Genomic DNA, 23,316 nt, shown 5'->3' on the forward strand with positions numbered 1-23,316 from the left:
CTAGTATGAGATCTCATGTGGTCTTGAAAATTGATCCAGATGAGCAAAAACTACTTGGACACTCAGAGCAAGTGTAAGTTTTTCCTTCAGTATGACTTCTCATGTGTATCCACAGACTTTTCTTGTGGAGAAAACTCATTGGACATTCAGAGCAAGTGAGCCTCTCTCTGGTATGAGTTCTCAAGTGCTTTTTGAGACCAGTGGAGCAGGATAAACCTTTCTGACATAAAGGGCAAGTGAATGGTTTCTCTCCAGTATGTGTTCTGAAGTGGGCTGTTAGACCAGATGGCTGAGAAAAGGTTCTTGGGCATTCTGTGCACATAAATGGTTTCTCTCCAGAATGTACTCTGATGTGCCTCTTCAGAAGACTTGGGCGACAGAAACTTTTCTGACATTCAGAGCAAGTGTGCGATTTCTCACCGTATTTAGCTTTCATGCGAGCTATCCGCTTCTCTTCCACATCAGTTTCCTCAGAAAAAATGTCCACATTATTGCTGCCTTCTTTGTAAGCTTCATCAACAGTCTCTCCATAGTCTTCATCAAAAGCCTGGAATTCCTCTTCTCTCTTTACAGACTCAAACGACTGTTGCACATCAAATTCACTACAGTCAATGAATTCTGTCTCCTTCTTAACTTCTATGTCAGATTCTATAAAAAAGGGGCCGTCCACTGTGACTTCAATAAATTCATCCTCCAAATTTCCCTTTTCTTGTTTGATTAAAGGCAACGATAATGAGTTTCCAGCTGCCATTTTCAAAGCCTAATAAATGTCTTTACACAAAAAAGTAATGAATTTATATAGTACAAGTTACAATTCAGATAAAAAAATTAATATACTATAAATTAAAAAACAGCTGCCATTTTCAATGCCTAATAAATGTACAGTGCTGCACCCTACCAAGCTTTTCTGCTCACAAATATTTCAGCATAATCCAAAAGAAATGTTGAAAAGAGGTCAATATTAGGCCAAACATTCATATAAATAAGTGATTCAAGAGGAAGCCAGTTTCATTCACCTTTCAGCACTTAAGTCTAGAATTCTTACATCAGCAAACTACATCAGTATTCTTTGGCATGTTCAAAATCTAGTCTAGCACATTTTCAGTCCACTTCATTCATATTTCCTCACCCCAATTATACTTACTGAAAATACTGTCTTTACACACAAAAATAATGAATTTATATACAAGTTACAATACAGATGAAAAAACTAATATATGTACTATAAATTACAAGACAAGGTAAACCTTTTCAGAAACTTATAACGGTACTTTTAAACTAAAACAATATCTTGTTACAACGATTGCAATATTCTGTCAGAAAATGTCAGATCATTTATCACAGTAATTTATCGTATGATAATTTTAACAATATATAGCTCATGTGTTTTTTTTGTGGACGAGAAAATGGAAAAAACGGATAAACTATAAAAACAATTTCCAACTTCCATATCTTTACATCAGGCATCTGATGTCATTTTCTTCTCTCTGGGATACTCTGGAATAAATAGAAGACAAAATCAGTGTAAAAACATGCACCAAACTGTTCCTTTCATAATACAGTAAATAAGAAATGTCAAATTTTCAATGTTTCATGGATAAAAATGATATTGTTATTGTACAATAAAGTTTGTTCATACTTACCTGGCAGATATATGTATAGCTGTATTCTCTGAAGTCCGACAGAATTTCAAAAACTCCCGGCACACGCAGTGGTCGGCCAGGGTGGGTAGTTTTTACCCATTTCCTCCGCTGGGAGGCGGGCGTCAGGAAACCATTCCCATTTTTTCTATTCATTATTTTCTAGTGCCACTGTCTCCCTGAGGGGTAGGTGGGTGGGAGGGCACTTTGATTATATATATCTGCCAGGTAAGTATGAACAAACTTTATTGTACAATAACAATATCATTTTGTTCATGAAGCTTACCTGCCAGATACAGTAATACTTTGGGTTACGAACCGATTAGTATACAAAATTTTTTAAACTTACGAAAGTGACGCCCTCCCATCAATTTCTGGAATACGAATTTCACTTGGAATCGAATGCATGAATTTCTATCATGGGAGGCCCGCCTGCTTTGTTTACATCGGACATCGGATGAGCGTGGGATCTGCGAACGCATTTTTTTTTTTTCGGCCAAAACTTAACGAGGTCACGTGACTTCCTCCCACGCATCCCTTGACCCGTTTTAAACCATAACTCTTTCACTATCTCGCTGGCGAACGCATTTTTTCGGCCAAAACTTAACGAGGGTCACGTGACTTCCTCCCACCGCATCCCTTGACCCTTTTAAACCATAACTCTTTCACTATCTCGCTGGTGTTTTAAGATTGAACGCATCTGTCCGTGATATCGCTCTCAAATTTGTTTAGTGATTTGCGCACGTGTTGTGTTTTCCGTGATAGTGCTTTACATTACTATTACCCAAATACTAAGACATGGCTCCCAAGATGACGAAGGCAAGCAGCAAGAAGGAAAGCATAAGAAAGAAGGAGATGATTACAGTCGAAATGAAGAAGGAAATTATCCAAATGCATGATAAAGGCGAGCGCGTGAAAGACATTGCAGCATTCTTCAAGCGGTCGCAATCAACAATCTGCACTATTTTGAAGAAAAAGGAAGAAATTAAAGCCAGTAAAGCATCAAAAGGTGTCACAGTATTGACGAAACAACGGCTTATTCTTCTCGAACGATGTAGAAAATTTGCTCATGGTTTGGATCAAACGAGAAGTAGCTGGCAGGAGATTCCGTAAGTGAGAGCATCATTTGCGAAAAGGCTCGTAAGATCTACGAAGATTTTGAGTAAAAATGAGCCAGGCACATCAGCAGACAGTGAAAAAGACAGTTTTTAAGGCGAGCCGTGGCTGGTTCGAGAATTTTAAGAGAATGGACTGGCATCCAGCAGTGTTGTTCGCCATGGTGAGGCTGCAAGCTCAAGATACGAAAGGCGGCAGAGGCTTACGTAAAAGAGTTTAAAAGGCTCGTGGATTCCGAGAAATACCTCCCCCAACAAGTCTTCAATTGCGACGAGACAGGGTTATTCTGGAAGAAGATGCCCAGGAGGACTTTCATTACGGCAGAAGAGAAGGCACTTTCCCGGTCACAAGCCCCATGAAAGACCGTCTAACCCTACTGTTTTGTGCTAATGCAAGCGGGGATTGCAAGGTTAAGCCTCTCCTCGTGTAATCACTCGGAAAATCCACGCGCCTTTAAGAAAAACAACGTGCAGAAGAAGCTGTTGCACATTATGTGGCGGTCTAATACAAAGGCTTGGGTGACAAGGATCTTGTTCGTCGAGTGGATGAACGAGGTTTTTGGTCCCGAGGTGAAGAAGTATCTCCGGGAGAAGGACCTCCCATTCAAAGCCTTACTTGTGATGGACAATGCTCCTGCCCATCCCTCCATCCGTTGAAGAGGACTTACTGGACGAATTCAAGTTCATTAAAGTCAAGTTTCTTGCCCGCCAACACACTCCAATACTCCAGCCCATGGACCCAGCAAGTTATCGCCAATTTCAAGAAATTGTATACGAAGGCTATGTTCCAGCGCTGCTTTTGAGATGACGGAAGGCACCAACCTTACCCTCAGAGAGTTTTGGAAGGATCACTACTCTGTTTACAACTGCCTCAATCTGATTGACAAAGCCTGGCAGGGAGGGAATCACCAGGAGAACCCTCAATTCTGCATGGAGAAACTGTGGCCCGACTGCGTTGCTGAACGAGATTTTGAGGGGTTCGAAACCGTCGAGAAGCAGTTGAAGACGAGAATTATATCCCTTGGGCTCCTGTCCTTAGGGCTGGAGGTTTTTTTTTTGACAACACGGACGACATCGAGGACCTCCTGACTGAGGCATGGGCAGCAAGCTGACGACTCCCGACGACGCTGTGGTCGAGCTACACAAGGAGCAACAGAGGACAGGTAACGGAGGAGATCTCATCTGAGGAGGAGGGGGAAGACGCTGCAACAGTCGCTTCCTTCGAGCGAGATCAAGGATTTTTTGAAAACACTGGGAAATTGTGAAAGTTTTATCGAGAAAAATCACCCGAATAAGGCTGCGTCAGGGCGTGCAACAAATTTGTTTATCGATATGGGGTGGGGTGGGTTCATTTCTATAAAATTTTAAAGAACAGGCAAAAAGCAAGCCTCCATAGAAAAATGATATGTTATGTTACAATAAAGCTTTCATACATACTTACCTGGCAGATATACATAGCTAAGACTCCGTCGTCCCCGACAGAAATTCAAATTTCGCGCACTCGCTACAAGGTAGGTCAGGTGATCTACCGGCCTGCCCTGGGTGGCAGGACTAGGAACCATCCCCGTTTTCTATCATATTTTCTCTCTTCCACCTGTCTCCTGCGGGGAGGCTGGGTGCCTTTAATTGTATATATCTGCCAGGTAAGTATGTATGAAACTTTATTGTAACATAACAATATCATTTTCATACAATCAACTTACCTGTCAGATATTACATAGCTGATTGGCACCCTTCGGTGGAGGGTAAGAGACAGCTTCTATATGGAATAGACAGGTAAACAACATATGTTGTAGGTATAAATAAAACCTTGGTTCCTACCTGATAGGTGGTAGACTTCGTGGGTGTTTTGCCCAGTAGTCTGCATCACCTCAAGAAAAAAAAAACTTTAGCGAGATATATGATCTAATGGCCAAGAGTTCTTGTGGGTCTGCCGATGGGGTCTTACCCACATTACTCGGCAGAGCCTTTTTTTAAAAGGACTTTTTGTCAAATGGGTGCTGATCCACTTATATGACAATACACCTTATGAGGAGCACACAATCCAATCCCGACCACCTGATCCTAACCATAAAACGTTAGAACTACAGAATTGTTTAAAGAGTTATCCCCGAACTCGTCACAACAATCGTAACTCAAAAATCACTACGCACACATACATAATTTTCAAAAATTATACTCAACTAATTGGAATATGGACAAGAATTTTTACTGAACAACATAGACGGCCGCCCGTGCTAGCCTAGTCCTCTATTGTTAGAAGAGACTCGACCATATCCAAAAAGAAGAAAAGTATAAACATTTAAGGATTGGTGTCTGCTCCCGTACCCAGAATCGTATCCGCTGATACGAAAGGACCTAGAGAAAAACACTTCTCATATGTCACACTCACAAGTCTTTCAAGTAATGAGAATGCCCCAAAATAACTTGCGTTTTTTTGCCATCTCCAAAACAATTGTTCCGTAAATCTACTTGTATGGTTTTTTTTTTTTTTTTAACGACCCAAAATTTCGTTCTTTTTGAACAAGAGAGAGCACGTCCGCCCTATATCTTTCTTAACTTCATGAAGCTTTTTTTCTAATTCTTCAACATTGTTTTTTTGTAAACCTTTGTTCGTCAGGACAGGCCTTATGAGTGTCTGTAATGACGTTTCTTACAACGAATGCCAGCGCATTCTTGGACATCAGTCTTGTGGGGTCTTTTACCGCGCACCAAAGACCTTGTCTAGAGCCTCCCATTCGATGCTTTCTCTGAAGGTAGAACTTCAGAGCTCTAACAGGGCAGAGAGACCTCTCTGTTTCTCTGCCTACGAGACTTGACATGCCTTTGACTTCGAATGACTTAGGCCAGGGATTCGTAGGATTCTTCGTTTTCCGCTAAAACAGGGTCTGAAACGAGCAAATCGCTGAGTCTTCCCTTGAATGCTACTTCATCCTGCAGAGCATGCAATTCCCTAATCTCTTTGCCGTAGCTAAAGATAATAGGAATAGGCATTTTCGGGTAATGTCTCTAAAAGAAACGATGCCCGATGAGGAGGTTCGAATCTTTCCGATGACAGATACTTTAGAACTACGTCTAGGTTTCCAGTTCGGAGTACTGGTTCCTTATACTTTGAAGTCTCAAAAGACCTTATGAGATCGTGGAGATCTTCATTATCTGCCCGATCTAATCCTCTGTTCCTGAATACAGCCGAGAGCATACTTCTATATCCCTCTATTGTGGATACGGCTAGGATGAGATTTTCCTCTCAGGAATAGCCGGAAATCCGCAATTTCCGTTATAGAGGTAGTGGAGGAGGACAACTTCTTGGATCTACCCACCTCCTTCTAAATACCTTCCACTTCGACTGGTATACTTTCGTAGTGGAGGTTCTGCGTTTTTTTCTCTCGCGATCGCGCTTGCTACTTCGCGAGAAAAGCCTCTCGCTCTGACAAGTCTTTTCGATAGTCGAAAGGCAGTCAGAGCGAGAGCGGAGAGGTTTGATGGTTTGTATGAAGAAGATCCGTCCTTGTCCAGGGTAGGATCTTGGAAAGTCTACGCTTCACTCTACCACCCCTCCTTGAACCATTCCTGGGCCGGCCAAAAGGTGGCTATTAACGTCATCCTCGTCTCCTTTTGACGCCACAAACTTTTCATTACTAACCCCACGGATTTTGAATGGGGGAGAAGCATAAACGTCTCTCGAGACCAATTTAGCAGGAAGGCATCTACCATAAGTTGCTCTGGGATCTTCCACACGACCGCGCAAAACACTGTGAGCCTTTTTTTGAAATAAATGTTGCGAAGAACTCCACCTGAGAGGAGTTTCCCCACAGAGACCAGAGATCGAGACACACTTCCTCGTGTAAAGTCCATTCTGTATGAAGGACCTGGTTTCCTCCTGCTGAGCCTGTCCGCCCTCACATTCCTTTCTCCCTGTAAGAACCTTGTCATCAGGGAGATGTTACTGTGATACGTCCAAAGTAATAGGTCTCTCGTGAGCTCGTAAAGGAACGAGGAGTGCGTCCCTCCCTGTTTTCCGAATGTAGGCAAGAGGGGTGGTGTTGGGCGTCAACTCGTCCCCGTACTCCTCAAGAAGAAGGTTAGTCATCCCTTCTAGTTAGACAAACCTTCTCTTCCACTATATTCGTTATCCGAGTTTTCCTCTAACTCGGGATCTAAAAGCGTCTCAAACAAGCTCTCCGCTTTTCCGAACATTCTTCTTCTTGCGGAAAACAAACTCCTAACAGGAGAGGGGCTAGGGAATGATAATCCTTCCTCTTTCCCGCTCTAATATTCTTGGAAGGCGTCATAAGCTTCGGCTTCTCTAGAATTTTAGAAGACTCTTCATGCTTACATGACGCTTCCCCACTTGTTTTGCCAAGCGTCACGGATGACGTCTTTTGCTGACGTCTCGATGACGCTTCGCGCGTTGGAAGATGCTCAGCTCTCCAAAGGCGTCCTCCTTGGCGTCATAATATTGGACGGAGGCGTCATGTCTATGCTCCGTTTCCAATGACGCTTCGCTTCTTCTAAAAGACGTCTTACTTCTCTCTGGCGTTTACGAAAACTCTCGTAAGCACCTGTTCTCTCTCTCGCACTAGACGCTTCTGTAAGACGTTTTAGCGCCGTTTCCCCGTCTGTATGACGCTTGTCGTTGAACAGGTAAGAGAGGACGAGACTTCTTAATTGGAAGCGACACGTACCTTCCTTCCGACGTTGCGTTCGAGATGACAGTTGCTCTTGAACTGCTATAATGATTCTCTTGACGCTTCTCCCACGTCCATGCATGACGTCTTTCGTCATCACTCGTGGTGGGGAAAAAAGGAAAGGGTACTTCCCCGTACACTTCAGGTGACGCTGACGCCCCCTTCGCTTTCTTGCTAGAAGACGGAGAGTCATCTGAGAAACTCTCCGGACTAGAATCCCTGTCAGGCGTCATATGGCGCTTCAGCGGTTTTCGACAAGTTCGATTCCCTCCACCCTCGTTTAGGTGAGGGAGAGGGAGAGGACGAGAACACTCGCGAAGGACGCTTTCTATAGTGCCCTTGAGCCGCCTGCAACGAAGCAGAGCTAGCTTAAGGAACGTCTGACTGTTGGGGATTCCCCACAACCTCCTTAAGGCTTTCGACTTTCCTTCTCCTCTGTGTTCGTGAGCTTGGAAGAGGTCTAGGCTTGGGAGTGTCGCAGGAGCCTGGCACCTACTGGTGCTTGGAGGAGAAATGTTTCATTTTCCCGTTTTTTAAAGGGACGAAAGGCCGGACCTAACCTCTCTTCTCTGGAGCCTTCCTTCTTGCGGGAGGTCTGGAGATCGGACCACCTCGAAAGGGCTGCGTAGAAGTGCTAGGTCCTTTCCTTGTCCGATACTAAAGCAGGTTTTTCTTCTTCCTAGCTGACTGCGTCAGAAGATCCTGCGTCGCCTTCTCAGTTAAAGAGTGAGCCACGTCCTTCACTAACTTAGAAGGGAACAAATAGTTCGAAAGAGGTGCATATAGTAAAGCTTGCCCTCTGCGCATGCGAGACTGCCTTTGTTAAGAAGGCGCCCTACACTGTCCTTTTCTTCAAAAGACCTGCTCCAAATAATGCAGAGACTTCCAAAGATCCATCTTGTACTGCTTTGTCGATGCACGACAAAATGCATAACAGGGCTTCAGGTTCGATTCCCTGCGAATCGTGAGCTTTCTTGGACATCACCCCAAGGGACCAATCCAAGAAGTTGAAGACTTCCAATACATGGAAAAGTCCCTTGAGGAGATGATCTAGTTTTTTCCGAAAAAATACTCCCAAGTAATGCGGGCAGAATTAAGACTAGGACGCCTTGAAGCGTCAACTAACGTCGAAAAGTCTGCCTCTTGTAGTAAGAAAGGAGAGCGATACCCATATCCTCCCCCGTCTTGTACCATATGCCTCTTTTTTCCCAGCTAACCTTGCTGGAGGCATGCAAAATACTGTCCTGGTTAAGTCTTTCTTCGACTTCATCCAGGCGTCTAAGGCGTGTAAAGCCCGCTTCATCGAGATGGTGGGCTTCATCTTCAGAAAAGACGAAGTCTTCTTCACCTTCGCACTCGAAAAGAGCGAGCGCGGAGAAGGAGGAGCAAGCCGGAGTCAACTCGTCTCCGTATTCCTCCAGAAGCAGGGTAGTCAACACCTTATAGTTGGACAAGCCCTCTCTTCCAGGATCGTCATCATCCGAGTTTTCGTTCGAACTCGTGATAATCCTGAGTTTCTGTTCTCCTTTCAGAACTTTCTCTTCTGGGGGAGACAAACTCCTGATCGGAGAGGGGCTAAGGGAATGAAAGTCTTTCCTTTTTCCCGTTCTGATCGACTTTGGAAGGCGTCACAACTGCGGCTTCTCTCGCGCTTTAGAAGACGTCATGTATGACGCTTCCCGCTCTCCGAGCGTCATGTATGACGTCTCTTGTTGACGTTTAGATGACGCTTCGCGTTTGGAAGACGCTTCGCTTTCTAAGGGCTTCCTACTCGGCGTCACAATCTTGGACGGAGCGTCACGTCTAAGCTCCTCTTGATTTGACGCTTCACTTCTACAAGACGACTTCCGAGCAGGTGCGATGAGGACGAGACTTCTTAATAGGAAGCGTTCACGTCCTTCCGAACGGGGCGCTACAAACTCCCACAAGAGTTGACAGTTTGTTCTGCACCGCCATAATGATCTTCCTTGACGCTTCTCCTACGTCTAGTGCCTGACGCCTTTCGTCATCACTCGGGGAAGAAGCATGATGGGGTACTTCCTCGTAAGCGTCAGGTGACGTTGACGCCACCTTCGCCTTCTTAATAGCCGACGGGGCGTCATCCGAGAAGCGCTCCGGGCTCTAGAATAAATGTCTTGCTTCATATGACGCTTCAGCACCGGTCTCGATAAGTTCGACTCCTTCCACCCTCGTTTAGGTGAGGGAGAGGGAGAGGACGACACTCGCGAAGGACGCTTTTTCTATAGCGCCCTTGAGCTGGCTGCCATGAAGCAAAGCTAGCTGAAGGGACGTCTGACCAGTTGGGGATTCCCTCCGACCTCCTTAAGGCTTTCGACTTTCCTTCTCCTCTGGGCATGTGAGCTTGGAAGAGGTCTAGGCCTGGGAGCGCCGCAGGGACGATCAAAACGCCCCCCTCCACAACACTGATAGGGCTCACTTCACTAAAATTTTCACTATCACTAGCCTTACCTTTCGGATCCGCCATCTTGGACTTCATGTCTCGAATCGTCGCTTTCAGATTGGCGATTTCCGATGCCGAATCCGAAAAGACACTCTGAGAATGAGATTTATAGGGAGAATCTACAGTAGTAGGGTTAGAATTATTATTGAAAGGCTCAATAGGCCTTGAATTCACACCTTTCAGCCTTCTAACTCTATCCCTCTCTAACTTCTTCAAATAAGAAGTTCAAAGTCTTCCATTCTTCTGCATTCAAACTCTCGCATTCCTTACAGTGTTAATAGCAGAACACTGCACCCCCCTACATTACGGCATACAGTGTGAGGATCAACCGAAGCTTTCGGTATCCTCACCCTGCAGCCTACATTCACACACAATTCTCACACTCACATTAGAATCAGACCATACTGAGAAAAATCCAAAAGAGTTATTCCAAAAACAGTCCACAGTAGCGAATGCCAACACGATCCAAATACGTCACCAAAGTCGAAAAACGCTGATCAAAGTGTTGAAAAAATGAATCCAAGTCAGAGGTAATAACAACAACTGTTGATACCACCGGCGACAGAGAAAATATGATAGAAAACGGGGATGGTTCCTAGTCCTGCCACCCAGGGCAGGCCGGTAGAATCACCTGACCTACCTGTAGCGAGTGCGCGAAATTGAATTTCTGTCGGGGACGACGGAGTCTTAGCTATGTATATATCTGACAGGTAAGTTGATTGTATGAAAATATTTTTTCAAATTGTGAAAGACGCACAGTGTCGCATAAGCGTAAAATTATGATTGTAGTGAACGGTGCTCTCTAGAGAAAGAACCAGAAAGTCTTCCAGAAGTACGGAGGGAGATTTCCCCCCCAAGCCATAACCCTCTCTCCTCCTCACCCTTCCCCTTCCCCCTCCTCCCGTCTCCGTCAAGCCAGCAGCCACACTCGCCAAAGGTAAAGTTCAGGTTTTACTGTGCATGCATATTAAATCTAGTGTTTATATTAATTTCATTCTTCAATTTTTTATCATTTTTATGTAATTTCCTACACGAATTTTCAACCTTAGTGAACAAAAAAAATATGAAAAATGGAAAAATCATGAATTTGAAAAATGGTCATTCATGGTCGGGTGGAACGCATTATTCGCTTTTTATAACAGTCTTATGGGAAAAATCCATTTAGGTTACGAATTTTTTAGGTTACGAAGCAGGTTCTGGAACGGATTAAATTCCCTTTTTTTTTTTTTTTTTTTTTGTAACCCGGAACCCAAGGTATTACTGTGAATATATATAGCTGAATCCCACCTTTGGAGGAAGGGCGGGCGTCAACTGAAGGGGGAGACAGACTCGGATTTGGGAAACAAATTCATGTAGATGATTGACATCTTGGTTCCTTACCTGTTAGCATAGCTGACTTCGTGATTACCATCACCCAGTCTGCTTTTGCTTTACTAAAGACTCCAGCAAGGTAAGTGACCTGTGAAGCTGTTGAGTTCTAGATGATCTGTCAACGGGGGCGTGACCACAATGCAACTAGATCCTATATTTATAGACATCGAATTCGGGTAATGCATTCCTAGAGGTTCCAGCAAGGACATGACCTGTATAGCTGGTGCGCTCTAATGATCTGTCAACAGGGAGCGTGACCACAATGTAACAGACCATATAGGTGTTGTTTAGACACCGAATGCTGTTTATGCTTCACCAGAGGTTCCAGTAAGGAACGTGACCTGTGTAGCTGGTGCGCTCTTTGATGATCTAATGGGACGGGACCACAAACTGTTGACAAGAACCATTTTACCCCCCTACTATGAGGGCGAAGCAAAAAACATTACCACCTACCTAGCCTATCTAGTTAAAATTCGTATAACCTATGGCTAATGAAGGGAAGTCCGCCTCCGGCGGCCAACCCACAACCACAAAACAAACACATATATAAACATAAATATAATTAAAATTAAAAAAAGTCAAAACTAACATAATTATTCCTATATGAATAGGAAGAGTGCTACTCTCTGTCCCCAATAAAGTGTCCCTGCGGCGACATCCCCCATGGGGCCAAAGAGTAGCAGTTTCTCGTTTATTTTTTTTTTTTGTAGTCTTCACCTCCCGAAGGTAGTGTGAAGCAAACACTGAGTTACTATGGCCAAAAGGTGGCATTCAAGATGTCATTGAGTGCCATGTTCTTTTGGAAGGCTACCGACGTAGAGATAGCCCTCACCTCATGCGCATGTCACCTTCAACACTTTCATATCACTGTCTTCACAAGATGAATGCGCTTCCTTGATGGTGTCCCTCAAGAAAAAAAGCCATAGCATTTTTTGACAAATTGGGTAAACTTGGTTTCCGGACTGAACACCACAAGTTATCCGAAGGACCCTCTACACTCCTTCGTTTTCCTTTCTTCTTCAGGTCAGAATTTGAGAGCCCTGACAGGGCACAGGACTCTCTCTGGCTCCCGCCCAATGATTTCGGCCATCCTTTAATCTCGAAGGTCCTCGGCCAAGGGTTGGACGGATTTTCATTTTTGCCAGAAAGTTGGGCTCAAGGAACAGACTGCGTTATAACCTTTAAAAGCAACGTGCTTGCTAATCGCTTGAACTTCACTGATTCCTTTCGCCGTCACGCACCGAGCAGTCAGGAAGATAGCTTTTCCTAGTCACATCCTTTAGGGAAGCAGCCTGCATAGGTTCGAATGGACTGGACATGAGGAACTTCAGAACTATGTCCAAGTTCCAAGACGGCAACCTGGGTTGTTGAGCCTTCGTTGTTTCAAAGGATCTCGAGATCGTGAAAGTCTCTGTTGTCCCGCCAAGTCCAGGCCTCTGTTCCTAAAGACAACCGAAAGCACACTCTATAGCCCTTGATTGTAGAGACTGCAAGCTTCAAGTCGTTCCGCAGGTATAGAAGGAAGTCAGCAATCTGGCTCACAGAGGTCGTGGTAGAGGAAAAAAATGCCGTTCTTCTTGCACCAACTCCTGAAGACGGCCCACTTCGATTGGTACACTGCGCGGGAGGAAGCTCTCCTTGCATTGGTTCCCCCTAGAAAAGCCTCTCGCTCTGGCCCCCAAACTTCTGGATAGTCTGAAATGCAGTCAGACTCAGAGCGGGGAGGTTTCTGTGGTGGGACCTCCTCGAAGTGGGGCTGTCTGAGTAGATCTATCCTTAATGGAAGGGTCCTCGGGAAATCTACTACGAAGGCCATGACCTCTGTGAACCAGTCTCTCGCAGCCAGAACGGGGCGATCAAAGTCAAAGTCATTCTCGTCCCTTCTGACGCTGCAAACTTCTCAGAACTTCCCCTAGTATCTTGAATGGGGAAAGGCGTACAGATCCATCCCCGTCCAGTCCCAGAGAAGTGCGTCTATCGCCACTGCCCCTGGATCGAGCACCAGGGAGCAGTACAGCGGAAGTCTCTTCGTCCTGGACGTCGCAAAAATGTCTACGAGCCGGACGTCCCCATCCCAGAACCCCCACGCTCCTTGGCATACCTCCTGATGCAGAGTCCACTCGGTTTGGTAGAAGCTGTCCTCGCCTGCTGAGGAGATCTGCCGGACGTTCTCGACTCCTGATACAAATCTTGCAAGGATCGTGATGTCCTGTTCCCTTGCCCACAGCAAGATCTCCTTTGCCAGAGCAAACAGGGACCGAGAATGTGTTCCTCCCTGTTTTTTTTTTTTTTTTATGTAGGCTAGAGCTGTGGTTTTTGTCCGAGTTGACTTTTTCTTGGAAGAACTGGAGCGCTAAAAAGATGGCTGCCATCTCTTTAGGTTTATGTGCCAGGACAACCTGTTCCCCTCTTCAGGTGCTCGACACTTCTACCCCCCCAGTGTTGCTCCCCACCCCGTGGTGGACGCGTCGGAGAACAACACTAGGTCGGGGCTCTGAAGCTTGAGAGACACGCCCTCCGACAGTTTCCACTGGGTCCAGCCACCATCTTAAGTGATGTTTTATCTCTCCCGAGAGATCCAATATCACATCCAGATTCTTCTTGTCCTTCCAATTGTCTTTCAGGAAAATTGGAGTGGGCCTGAGGTGCAGTCTCCCCAAGGAAACAAACTTCTCCAGTGAGGAAATGGTCCCCCAGCAGACTCATCCATTCCCTCACCGAGCATGTTTCTTTCCTTAGGAAGGCTGACACTGTCCTAAACCTTGTTGCTGAACGTCCCTGGCACGGAAAAAAAAGCTCAAAAAGCCACTGAAATCCATCTGAATCCCCCAGATACACGATGGACTACGCGTCAGAATCAAATGGGACTTTTCGAAATTCACCAGTAGTCCCAGGGACTTCACCAATGATAAAGTTGCTTGAAGATCCTTCAGACACCGCGTTTGCGTGGAGGCACAAATGAGCCAGTCGTCCAGGTACATAGAGACTCTGATATTCGCAAGATGAAGCCACCTTGCCACATTCCTCATTATTTTTAAAAGTCATGAAAGACCATAGGGGCCGCGCTCAATCCGAGCAAAAAAGAAATGCCCTGAATTGATAAAAACTGTCCCTTTTAGGACAAACGAAGATACTTCATCGACTGGGGATGGATGGGGGACGTGAAAATACGCGTTTCGTGAAAGGTCTAATGAAACCATCCAATCGTTTGGTCTTAATAAGTCCCCAAAACTGGACTTGAGGTGTCTCCATCTTGAATTTCTGCTTCTGTATGAAACTGATTCAGATTGCTCACATCTAAGACTGGTCGCCAGCCTCCCCGATTGTTTCGGCACAGATAAATCCTGGTTGTAAAGAAAAGCCCGGGGAATTTTGGGGGGGGAAAAAGGTCCCCCCTGACCTTGTTTTCCCACCGCCCCTTCCTTTGTTTTTTTTCCGAAAGCAATTCTGCTCTTAGGGGGCGGGGGGGGGGCCAAATTGTTGGTTAAAAGGGAATCCTGGCTGCTTTTTCTTCCTGCTGGTAAAATAGGGGGTAATAAAAATTTCCCTTGGGTGTTCGTGCACAGTGGGTGGGAGTTCTTGAAGAAAGGAATCTTGTACCCCCGTTTGATGATTTTGAGCGACCAGCTCTCCGCATTTCTCTCTGTCCAAGCTTTCGAGAATAATTGAAGCCTGGCTCCTACCGGTGGCTGAAGGATCGCTGGTTCATTTTTTACCTCTCTTAGCAGGGCCTCTGCCTCTGGAACGTATACTTCCTCGAGAAGGTATCCTCGAGGAAACTCCACCTCGAAAGGGCTTCTGCTTCTTTGGAAGCTTGTGATCGTGAAGACGTCGAAGTCACAACCATACGTTTCGCAGATTGAGCTAGAGGTCTTGGGTAGCCTTTTCCTGTAGACTGATAGCCAGATCTTTTGGACCCAATAAGCCCCCCCCCCTGGGGGAAAAAGATTGGCCCGAAAAGAGGAGCATACAACAATTCTGCCTTCTGAAGAGATAGAGACCGCTTAGCAGTAAAACCATAGTAGGTCCGCTCTCTTTCTTCAAATTGCAGTGCAGAAGTGTGAGACCAATTCTTCCGAACCATCCCTGACGGGCCTTGTCCATGCAATGCAAGAACGCTGACAGCTCCTCCAGGCTAAGCCGAATCAGGACTATGCGACCCGGTTTTTTTATCCAAGACCCCTAAACACCAGTCTAGAAAATTAAAGACTTCAATACGTACGGAAGAAGGTCCCTTAATATGATGATCTACTCCAGCAGGGGCCCAGGACACTTTCACTGTGTTGAAAAAAAGGGATCTCTTAGGTGCCTCTACCAAGTAGCGAAGTCACCTTGGGCCGCCCCCCCGAAGAGGGAGCTCTAAAACCTATCTCCTCGCCTGTCTCATACCAAAGACCTGCCCTGCCTGTCAGTCTTGAAGGAGGCAGGGTGAAAGCATTCTTGTTTCGAGCTTTTCTTTCCTCCATCCAATTATGAATTTTCTTAAAAGCTCTTTTTGTTGAAAATGAAGTAATCATCTTCAAGAATCCTGGAGTCTTGATGGCCTTAGAAAATAACAATTGCAAAGGAGGAGACTGAGGGGCCTCAGGTTGAAACTTTTCTTCAAACAATGGCTTGAAGCAAGCGAACCAAGACCTGGTAATCTGAAGACACTGGAGCCGAAGATTGTTCCTCAGTTGTCTCTTCTGATAAGTCTCTTCACCGATTCATTCTCTGATTCTCGGTGAATGTCTGCAAAAAGCGTCATGTGCGTCCAGCCTAGCGTCACGCCTGGCGTCCAGCTAAGCGTCCCACCGAGCGTCCAGCCGAGCGTCACGTTCGGCTTCAAGCCGAGCATCACGCCCGGCGTCCAGCCGAGCGCCCAGCAAAGCGCCCCAGGCCTGGGCGTCAAGCCCTCGCTGTTGTCTTGACTGGAACAGGCTTATCATCCTTCCCATCTGTGACGTGGCTTTCCCTCTTTTTCCTCTGCAATTAACCCTACTTACGCGACTGGAAGTATTTTACGACGGTCGACATTTTTTTTTTTTTTTGTCACCCGTGTGCCAACTGGACGTATTTTACGTCGACTTACAAAAGTTTTTTTTTAAATTCGCGGAAAAATACTTATAGGCCTACCAGCCTAAAACTTTTGAATCACGTGCCTTGGGGGATGCTGGGAGTTCACGGATCAAAGCGTTGTGTTGTTTACAATCGTTACGCAGGCGCGCAAGCGAGAATTTCTTTCTTGCCGCACTAAAAAGTATCTGTGACACATCTCGGAAGTTATTTCGTCACCTGACATAATTTTGTACCATTGTAAAATGATATTGTTATGTTACAATAAAGTTTCATACATACTTACCTGGCAGATATATACATAGCTAAGACTCCGTCGTCCCCGACCAGAAATTCAAATTTGCGCGCCACTCGCTACAGGTAGGTCAGGTGATCTACCGGCCTGCCCTGGGTGGCAGGACTAGGAACCATCCCCGTTTTCTATCATATTTTCTCCTCTTCCACCTGTCTCCTGCGGGGAGGCTGGGTGGGCCCTTTTAATTTGTCTATATCTGCCAGGTAAGTATGTATGAAACTTTTACTTGTGTAACATAAAAACAATATCATTTTCATACAATCAACTTACCTGTCAGATATATACATAGCTGATTGGCCACCCTTCGGTGGAGGGTTAAGAGACAGCTACTATATGGGGAATAGACAGGTAAACAACATATGTTGTAGGTATAAATAAAACCTTGGTTGGTTCCTACCTGATAGGTGGTAGACTTGGTGGGTGTTTGTTTTTGCCCAGTAGTCTGCATCACCTCAAGAAACTTTAGCGAGATATGTGATCTATGGCCAAGAGTTCTTGTGGGTCTGCCGATGGGGTCTTACCCACTTACTCAGCAGAGCCTAAAAGGACTTTGTCAATGGGTGCTGATCCACTTATATGACAATACACCTTATGAAGGAGCACACAACCAATCCGACCACCTGATCCTAACCATGTGTTTAGAACTAAGGATTGTTACGAGTTATCCCCGAACTCGTCCCAACAACCGTAACTCAAAAAACCACTACGCCACACATACACCCAATCAATTTTTTTCAAATTTATACTCAACTAATTGGATATGACGAGAATTCTCTTATGAAAAACAACATAGACGGAACCCGCCCGTGCGAGCCTGAATCCTCCATTGTTCGAAGAGATTCGATCATATCCAAAAGAAGAAAAGTAAATATACATTTAAGGATTGGTGTCAGCTCCCGTACCCAGAACCGTATCTGCCGATACGATAGGACCTAGAGAAAAGCACTTCTCATACGTCACACGCACGTCTTTCAAGTAATGAGATGCAACACTGAGTTGCATCTCCAATATGTCGTATCTATAATGTTTTTAAGCGACATATTCTTATAAACGCGAGAGACGTCGCAACCGCTCTTACTTCATGAGCTTTTACTCTCAGTAGTTGCAATTGTTCGTCAGGACAGACCTTATGAGCGTCCGTATGACGTTTCTTACAAAGAACGCTAGAGCATTCTTGGACATTAGTCTTGTGGGGTCTTTTACCCGCGCACCAAAGACTTGTCTTAGAGCCTCCCAAAACTGACGCTTATCTCTGAAGATAGAACTTCAGAGCTCTAACAGGGCATAGAGACCTCTCTGCTTCTCTGCCTTACGAGACTCGACATTTCCTTTGCTTCGAATGACCTAGGCAGGGATTCGTGGGATTCTCGTTTTTTTCGCTAAAAAACAAGGTTTCCAAAATTTTAAACGAGCAAATAGCCGAGTCTCCCTTGAATCCTACTTTTTATCCTGCAGAGCTTGTAACTCACCTAATCCTTTTTGCTTTGGTCGCTAATGATAAAAGGAATAGGCATTTTCTTCTAGTTATGTCCCTAAAATGATGCCAGATGCGGAGGCTCGAATCTATCCGAAGAACAGATTTTGAGGGACTACGTCCAAGTTCCAGTTCGGAGGTACTGGTTCCTTAGACTTTGAAAGTCTCGAAAGATAATTTCCTTATGAGATCGGGTGGGAGATCTTTGTTATTTGCCAGATCTAACCCTCTGTTCCTGAATACAAGCCGAGAGCATACTTTTTCTCGTATCCCTTTATTGTGGATACGGCTAGATGAGATTTTGTTACTCTCAGGAATAGCAAGAATCAGCAATTTCCGCTATATAGGTAAGAGGGGGAGGAGGACACTTTTCTTGGCTCTACACCACCTTCTAAAGACCTCCCACTTCGACTGGTACTCGGAGTTTCGTAGTGGAGGTTTCTGCGAGCTCCTCGCGATCGCGCTTGCCACTTCGCGAGAAAAGCCTCTCGCTCTGACAAGTCTTTCGATAGTCGAAAGGCAGTCAGAGCGAGAGCGGGGAGGTTTTGGTTTTTGATGGTACCGCCTCTTGAAGTGTGGTTGTTTGAGAAAGATCCGTCCTTCCTGGTAGGGATCTTGAAAGTCTACGATCCACTCTACCACCTCCGTGAAACCATTCCTGGGCCGGGGCCAAAAGGGGGCTATTAATGTCATCCTCGTCTCTTTTGACGCCACAAACTTTTTCATTACTAACCCCAGGATTTTGAATGGGGGAAAAGCGTAAACGTCCACTCGAGACCAGTTTTAGCAAAGGAAGGCGTCTACCATAATTGCTCTTGGATCTTCCACGACCGACCGCAAAACACTGGGAGCCTTTTTGAAAAAATGTATGTTGCGAAGAGATCCACATGAGGAGTTCCCACAGAGACCAGAGATCGAGACACACTTTCCTCGTCCCCGCCAGAGTCCATTCTGTATGAAGGAACCTGGTTCCTCCTGCTGAGGCCTGTCCGCCATCAACATTCCTTACTCCCTGTACGAACCTTGTCAGCAGGGAGATGTTCCTGTGTGAGTACGTCCCCAAAGTAATAGATCCCTCGTGAGTTTCGTAAAGGAACGAGAGTGAGTTCCTCCTGTTTTCCGAATGTAGGCAAGTGCGGGTGTGTGTTGTCCCACGTTTACTTTGCACTACCTTGTCTCTCACCAGAGGTTTTCTAGGCTCTTCAGGCCAGGTGTACGGCGAAGAGCTCTTTGCAGTTTATGTGCCAGGACACCTGTGCGCTGGTTCCCAGGTGCCTGACACTTCCTCTGAGCCTAATGTCGCTCCCAACCCGTCCTCCGACGCGTCGGAGAACAACACTAGGTCTGGGTTCTGAGTTCTTAGAGAGATCCCTTTGTTCTCTTCCAGAGGTAGCAACCACCACTGTAGGTGTGCCTTTTATCTCCACTGGAATGGGAAAAACCGTCCGACAGTTGCCCGGTTTTCCAGCTCCAAGACTTCTTGAGGAAGAATGAAGTGGACGGATATGAAGTCTTCCTAGTGGGAAGAACTGTCCAGCGAGGAAAGAAACGTCCCAGAAGGCTCAACCATTCCCTCGCTGACGTTTGTTGTTTCTCTAAGAAGAGAGAGATTATCCTCAAACCTTTGCGGTTCTCTCTTGCGAAGGAAAAACTCGAAAACCCCGAGAATCCATCCGAATCCCCAGATAGACTAGGTCTTGTCTGGGGGTCAGTTGAGACTTCTCGAGGTTCACAAGCAATCCCAACGGGCCCTTGGGTCAAATCCAGAGTTAACTTTATTGGTCCTCCAAGCACTGTCTCTCCGATCTGGCCCTGATGAGCCAGTCGTCTAGGTACATAGAGACATTCCACTCCTTTGAGATGAAGAAATCTCGCCACATTCCTCATCAGGCTTGTGAAGACCTGAGGAGCTGTGGACATAGGCCGAAACACAAGGCTCTGAACTGAAAGATCCTTCCCCCCGTCATGAAACGGAGGTACTTCTTCGACGAAGGGTGGATGCGGGACGTGAAACGTAGGCGTCTTGGAGATCTAGAGACACCATCCAATCTCCTTGTCGTAATGACGCTAGGACTGAAGCAGAAGTCTCCATGGAGAACTTCTCCTTCTGAAACAAATTTTGTTCAGAGCGCTGACGTCTAGTACTGGTCTCCAGCCTCCCGAGGCTTTCGCCACTAGAAAAGGCGATTGTAAACCCCGGGGAGTTTTGATCCAGTACTAGTTCTACTGCACTCTTGTCCCACATTTGTTTCCACCATCGATCGAAGAGTATCCCTCAGCACAGGATCCTTGTACTTGGCTGATAGTTCCCTTGGTATTGAACGTTAGGGCGGAGTATTCAGGAAAAGGGATACGATATCCCTTCCTTATGATCTTTAGTGAAAGACGCGTCTGCGTCTATCAGTGTCCAGGGGCCTCCACAATCCCAGGAAGCCTGGCACCTACTGGTGCTTGGAGGAGAAATGTTTTCATTTTCCCTTTTTAAAGGGACGAAAGGCGGACCTACCTCTTCTCTCTGGAGCCTTCCTTCTTCGCGGGAGGTCTGGAGATCGGACCACCTCGAAAGGGCTGCATAGAAGTGCTAGGTTCTTTTCTTGTCCGAAACTAAAGCAGGTTTTTTCTTCTTTCCTAGTTTGGACTGCGTCAGAAGATCCCTGTGTCGCCTTCTCAGTTAAAGAGTGAGCTACGTCCTTCACTAACTTAGAAGGAACAAAATAGTCCGACAGAGGTGGCATATAGTAGGAGCTGCCCTCTGAGCATGCGAGACTGCCTTTTTGTTAAAGAAGGCGCCCCCATACACTGTCCTTTTCTTCAAAAAGACCTGCTCCAAAATAAAAATGAAGAGACCCCTTCCCCAAAGATCCATCCCCTGTACTGCTTTGTCGATGGCAAGGGACAAAATGCATAACAGGGGCTTCAGGTTCGATTCCCGGCGGGAATCGTGAGCTTTCTTGGACATCACAACCCCCAAGGGACCAATCTAAGAAGTTGAAGACTTCCAATACATGGGGAAAGGTCCCTTGAGGAGAATGATCCAGTTCTGAAATACTCCATGTAATGCGAGCAGAATTAAGACTTGGACGCCCTTGAAGCGTCACTAACACGTCGAAAAAAGTCTGCCCCTCTGTAGTAGAAGGGAGATGCGATACCCATATCCTCCCCCCGTCTTGTACCATAGCCTCTTTTCCCAAGCTAATCTTGCTGGAGGCATGCAAAATACTGTCCTGACTAAGTCCTTTCTTCCCCTTCGACTTCATCCAGGAGTCTAAGGCGTGTAAAGCCCGCTTCATCGAGATGGTGGGCTTCATCTTCAGAAAAGACGAAGGCTTCTTCGCCGTTCGCCACTCGAAAAGAGCTGAGCGCGGAGAAGGAGGAGCAGCCGGAGTCCAACTCGTCTCCGTATTCCTCCAGAAGCAGGGTAGTCAACACCTTATAGTTGGACAAGCCCTCTCTTTCCATGATCGTCATCATCCGAGTTTTGCTCCCAACTCGTGATAATTCTGAGTTTCTGTTCTCCTTTCAGAACTTTCCTCTTCTGGAGGAGACAAACTCCTGATCGGAGAGGGCACTAAGGGAATGAAAGTCTTTCCTTTTCCCGTTTTGATCGACCTGGAAGGCGTCACAACCTGCGGCTTCTCTTGCGCTTTTAGAAGACGTCTTGTATGACGCTTCCCGTTCTCCGAGCGTCATGTATGACGTCTCTTGTTGACGTCTTGATGAACGCTTCGCGTCTGGAAGACGCTTCGCTCTCTAAGGGCTTCCTACTCGCGTCACAATCTTGGACGGAGCGTCACGTCTAAGATCCGCTTGAAATGACGCTTCACTTTTCTAAAAGACGTCTTTCGATCTTCTTGTCTTATGACACTCTCGTCAGCCCCCGTTCTTCGAGCAGGTGCGAGAGGACGAAGACTTCTTAATTGGAAGCGTCACGTCCTTCCGACGGGGCGCTAAAACTCCCACAAGAGATGACAGTTGTTCCTGAACCGCCATAATTATCTTTCTTGAGGCTTCTCCTACGTCTAGTGCATGACGCCTCTCGTCATCACTCGGGGAAGAAGCATGATTGTGGTGGTACTTCCTCATAAGCGTCAGGTGACGCTGACGCCACCCTTCGCCTTCTTAATAGCAGACGGGGCGTCATCCGAGAAGCGCTCTGGGCTTGAATCATGTCTTTGCTTCATATGACGCTTCAGCGGTCTCGATAAGTTCGACTCCTTCCACCCTCGTTTAGGTGAGGGAGAGGGAGGAGGACGAGAAACACTCGCGAGGAACGCTTTTTCTATAGCGCCCTTGAGCTGGCTGCCGTGAAGCAGAGCTAGCTGAAGGGACGTCTGACCGTTGGGGATTCCCCACGACCTCCTTAGGCTTTCGACTTTTTCCCTTCTCCTCTGGGCATGTTAGCTTGGAAGAGGTCTAAGGCTGGGAGCGCCGCAGGGACGATCACGCGCCCCCTCCACAACACTGATAAGACTCACTTCACTAAAATGTTCACTATCACTAGCCTTACCTTTCGAGTCAGCCATCTTGGTTTTCATGTCTCGAATAGTCCGCTTTCAGATTGGGCGATTTCCGATGCCGAATCCGAAAAGACACTCTGAGAATGAGATTTATAGGGAGAATCTACAGTAGTAGGGTTAGAATTATCCGTGAAGGCTCAATAGGCCTTGAATTCCCACCTTTTCAGTCGTCTAACTCTATCCCTCTCTAACTTCTTCAAATAAGAAAGTCAAAAGTCTTCCATTCTTCTGCATTCAAACCCCTCGCATTCCTTACAAGTGTTAAAAGCGAGAACACTGAACCCCCCTACATTTACGGCATACAGTGTGGAGGATCACCGAGAATTTTGCTTTCGGTATCCTCACCCTGCAGCCTACATTTTCACACACATTCCTCACACTCACATTAGAATCAGACATACTGAGAAAATTCCAAAAGAGTTTATTCCAAAAACAGTACCCACAGTAGCGAATGCCACACGATCCAAATACGTCACCAAAAAGCCGAAAAACGTTGATCAAAGATGAAAAAGAATCTAAGTCAGGAGGTAATAACAACAATGTTTGATACCACCGCGACAGAGAAAATATGAAATAGAAAACGGGGATGTTCCTAGTCCTGCCAACCCAGGGCAGGCCGGTAGATCACCTGACCCTACCTGTAGCGAGTGGCGCGAAATTTGAATTTCTGTCGGGGACGACGGAGTCTTAGCTATGTATA

General features: G+C 46.1%; 1 protein-coding gene across 1 annotated transcript in view; it reads right to left on the bottom strand.

Annotated features, from left to right (window-relative positions):
* Window positions 1–13: 13 nt before the first annotated feature.
* Window positions 14–23,316, bottom strand: part of LOC135203481 (oocyte zinc finger protein XlCOF6-like) — a 146,228-nt gene continuing 122,925 nt past the window's right edge. Inside the window, exon 5 of the mRNA XM_064233203.1 lies at window positions 14–760. Coding sequence (XP_064089273.1) covers window positions 14–760 — 747 coding nt within the window. The remainder of the gene's footprint in view (window positions 761–23,316) is intronic.

The sequence above is a fragment of the Macrobrachium nipponense genome, chromosome 36 (genome assembly GCF_015104395.2).
Source record: "Macrobrachium nipponense isolate FS-2020 chromosome 36, ASM1510439v2, whole genome shotgun sequence".
In the NCBI taxonomy this organism is placed as follows: Eukaryota; Metazoa; Arthropoda; class Malacostraca; order Decapoda; family Palaemonidae; genus Macrobrachium; species Macrobrachium nipponense.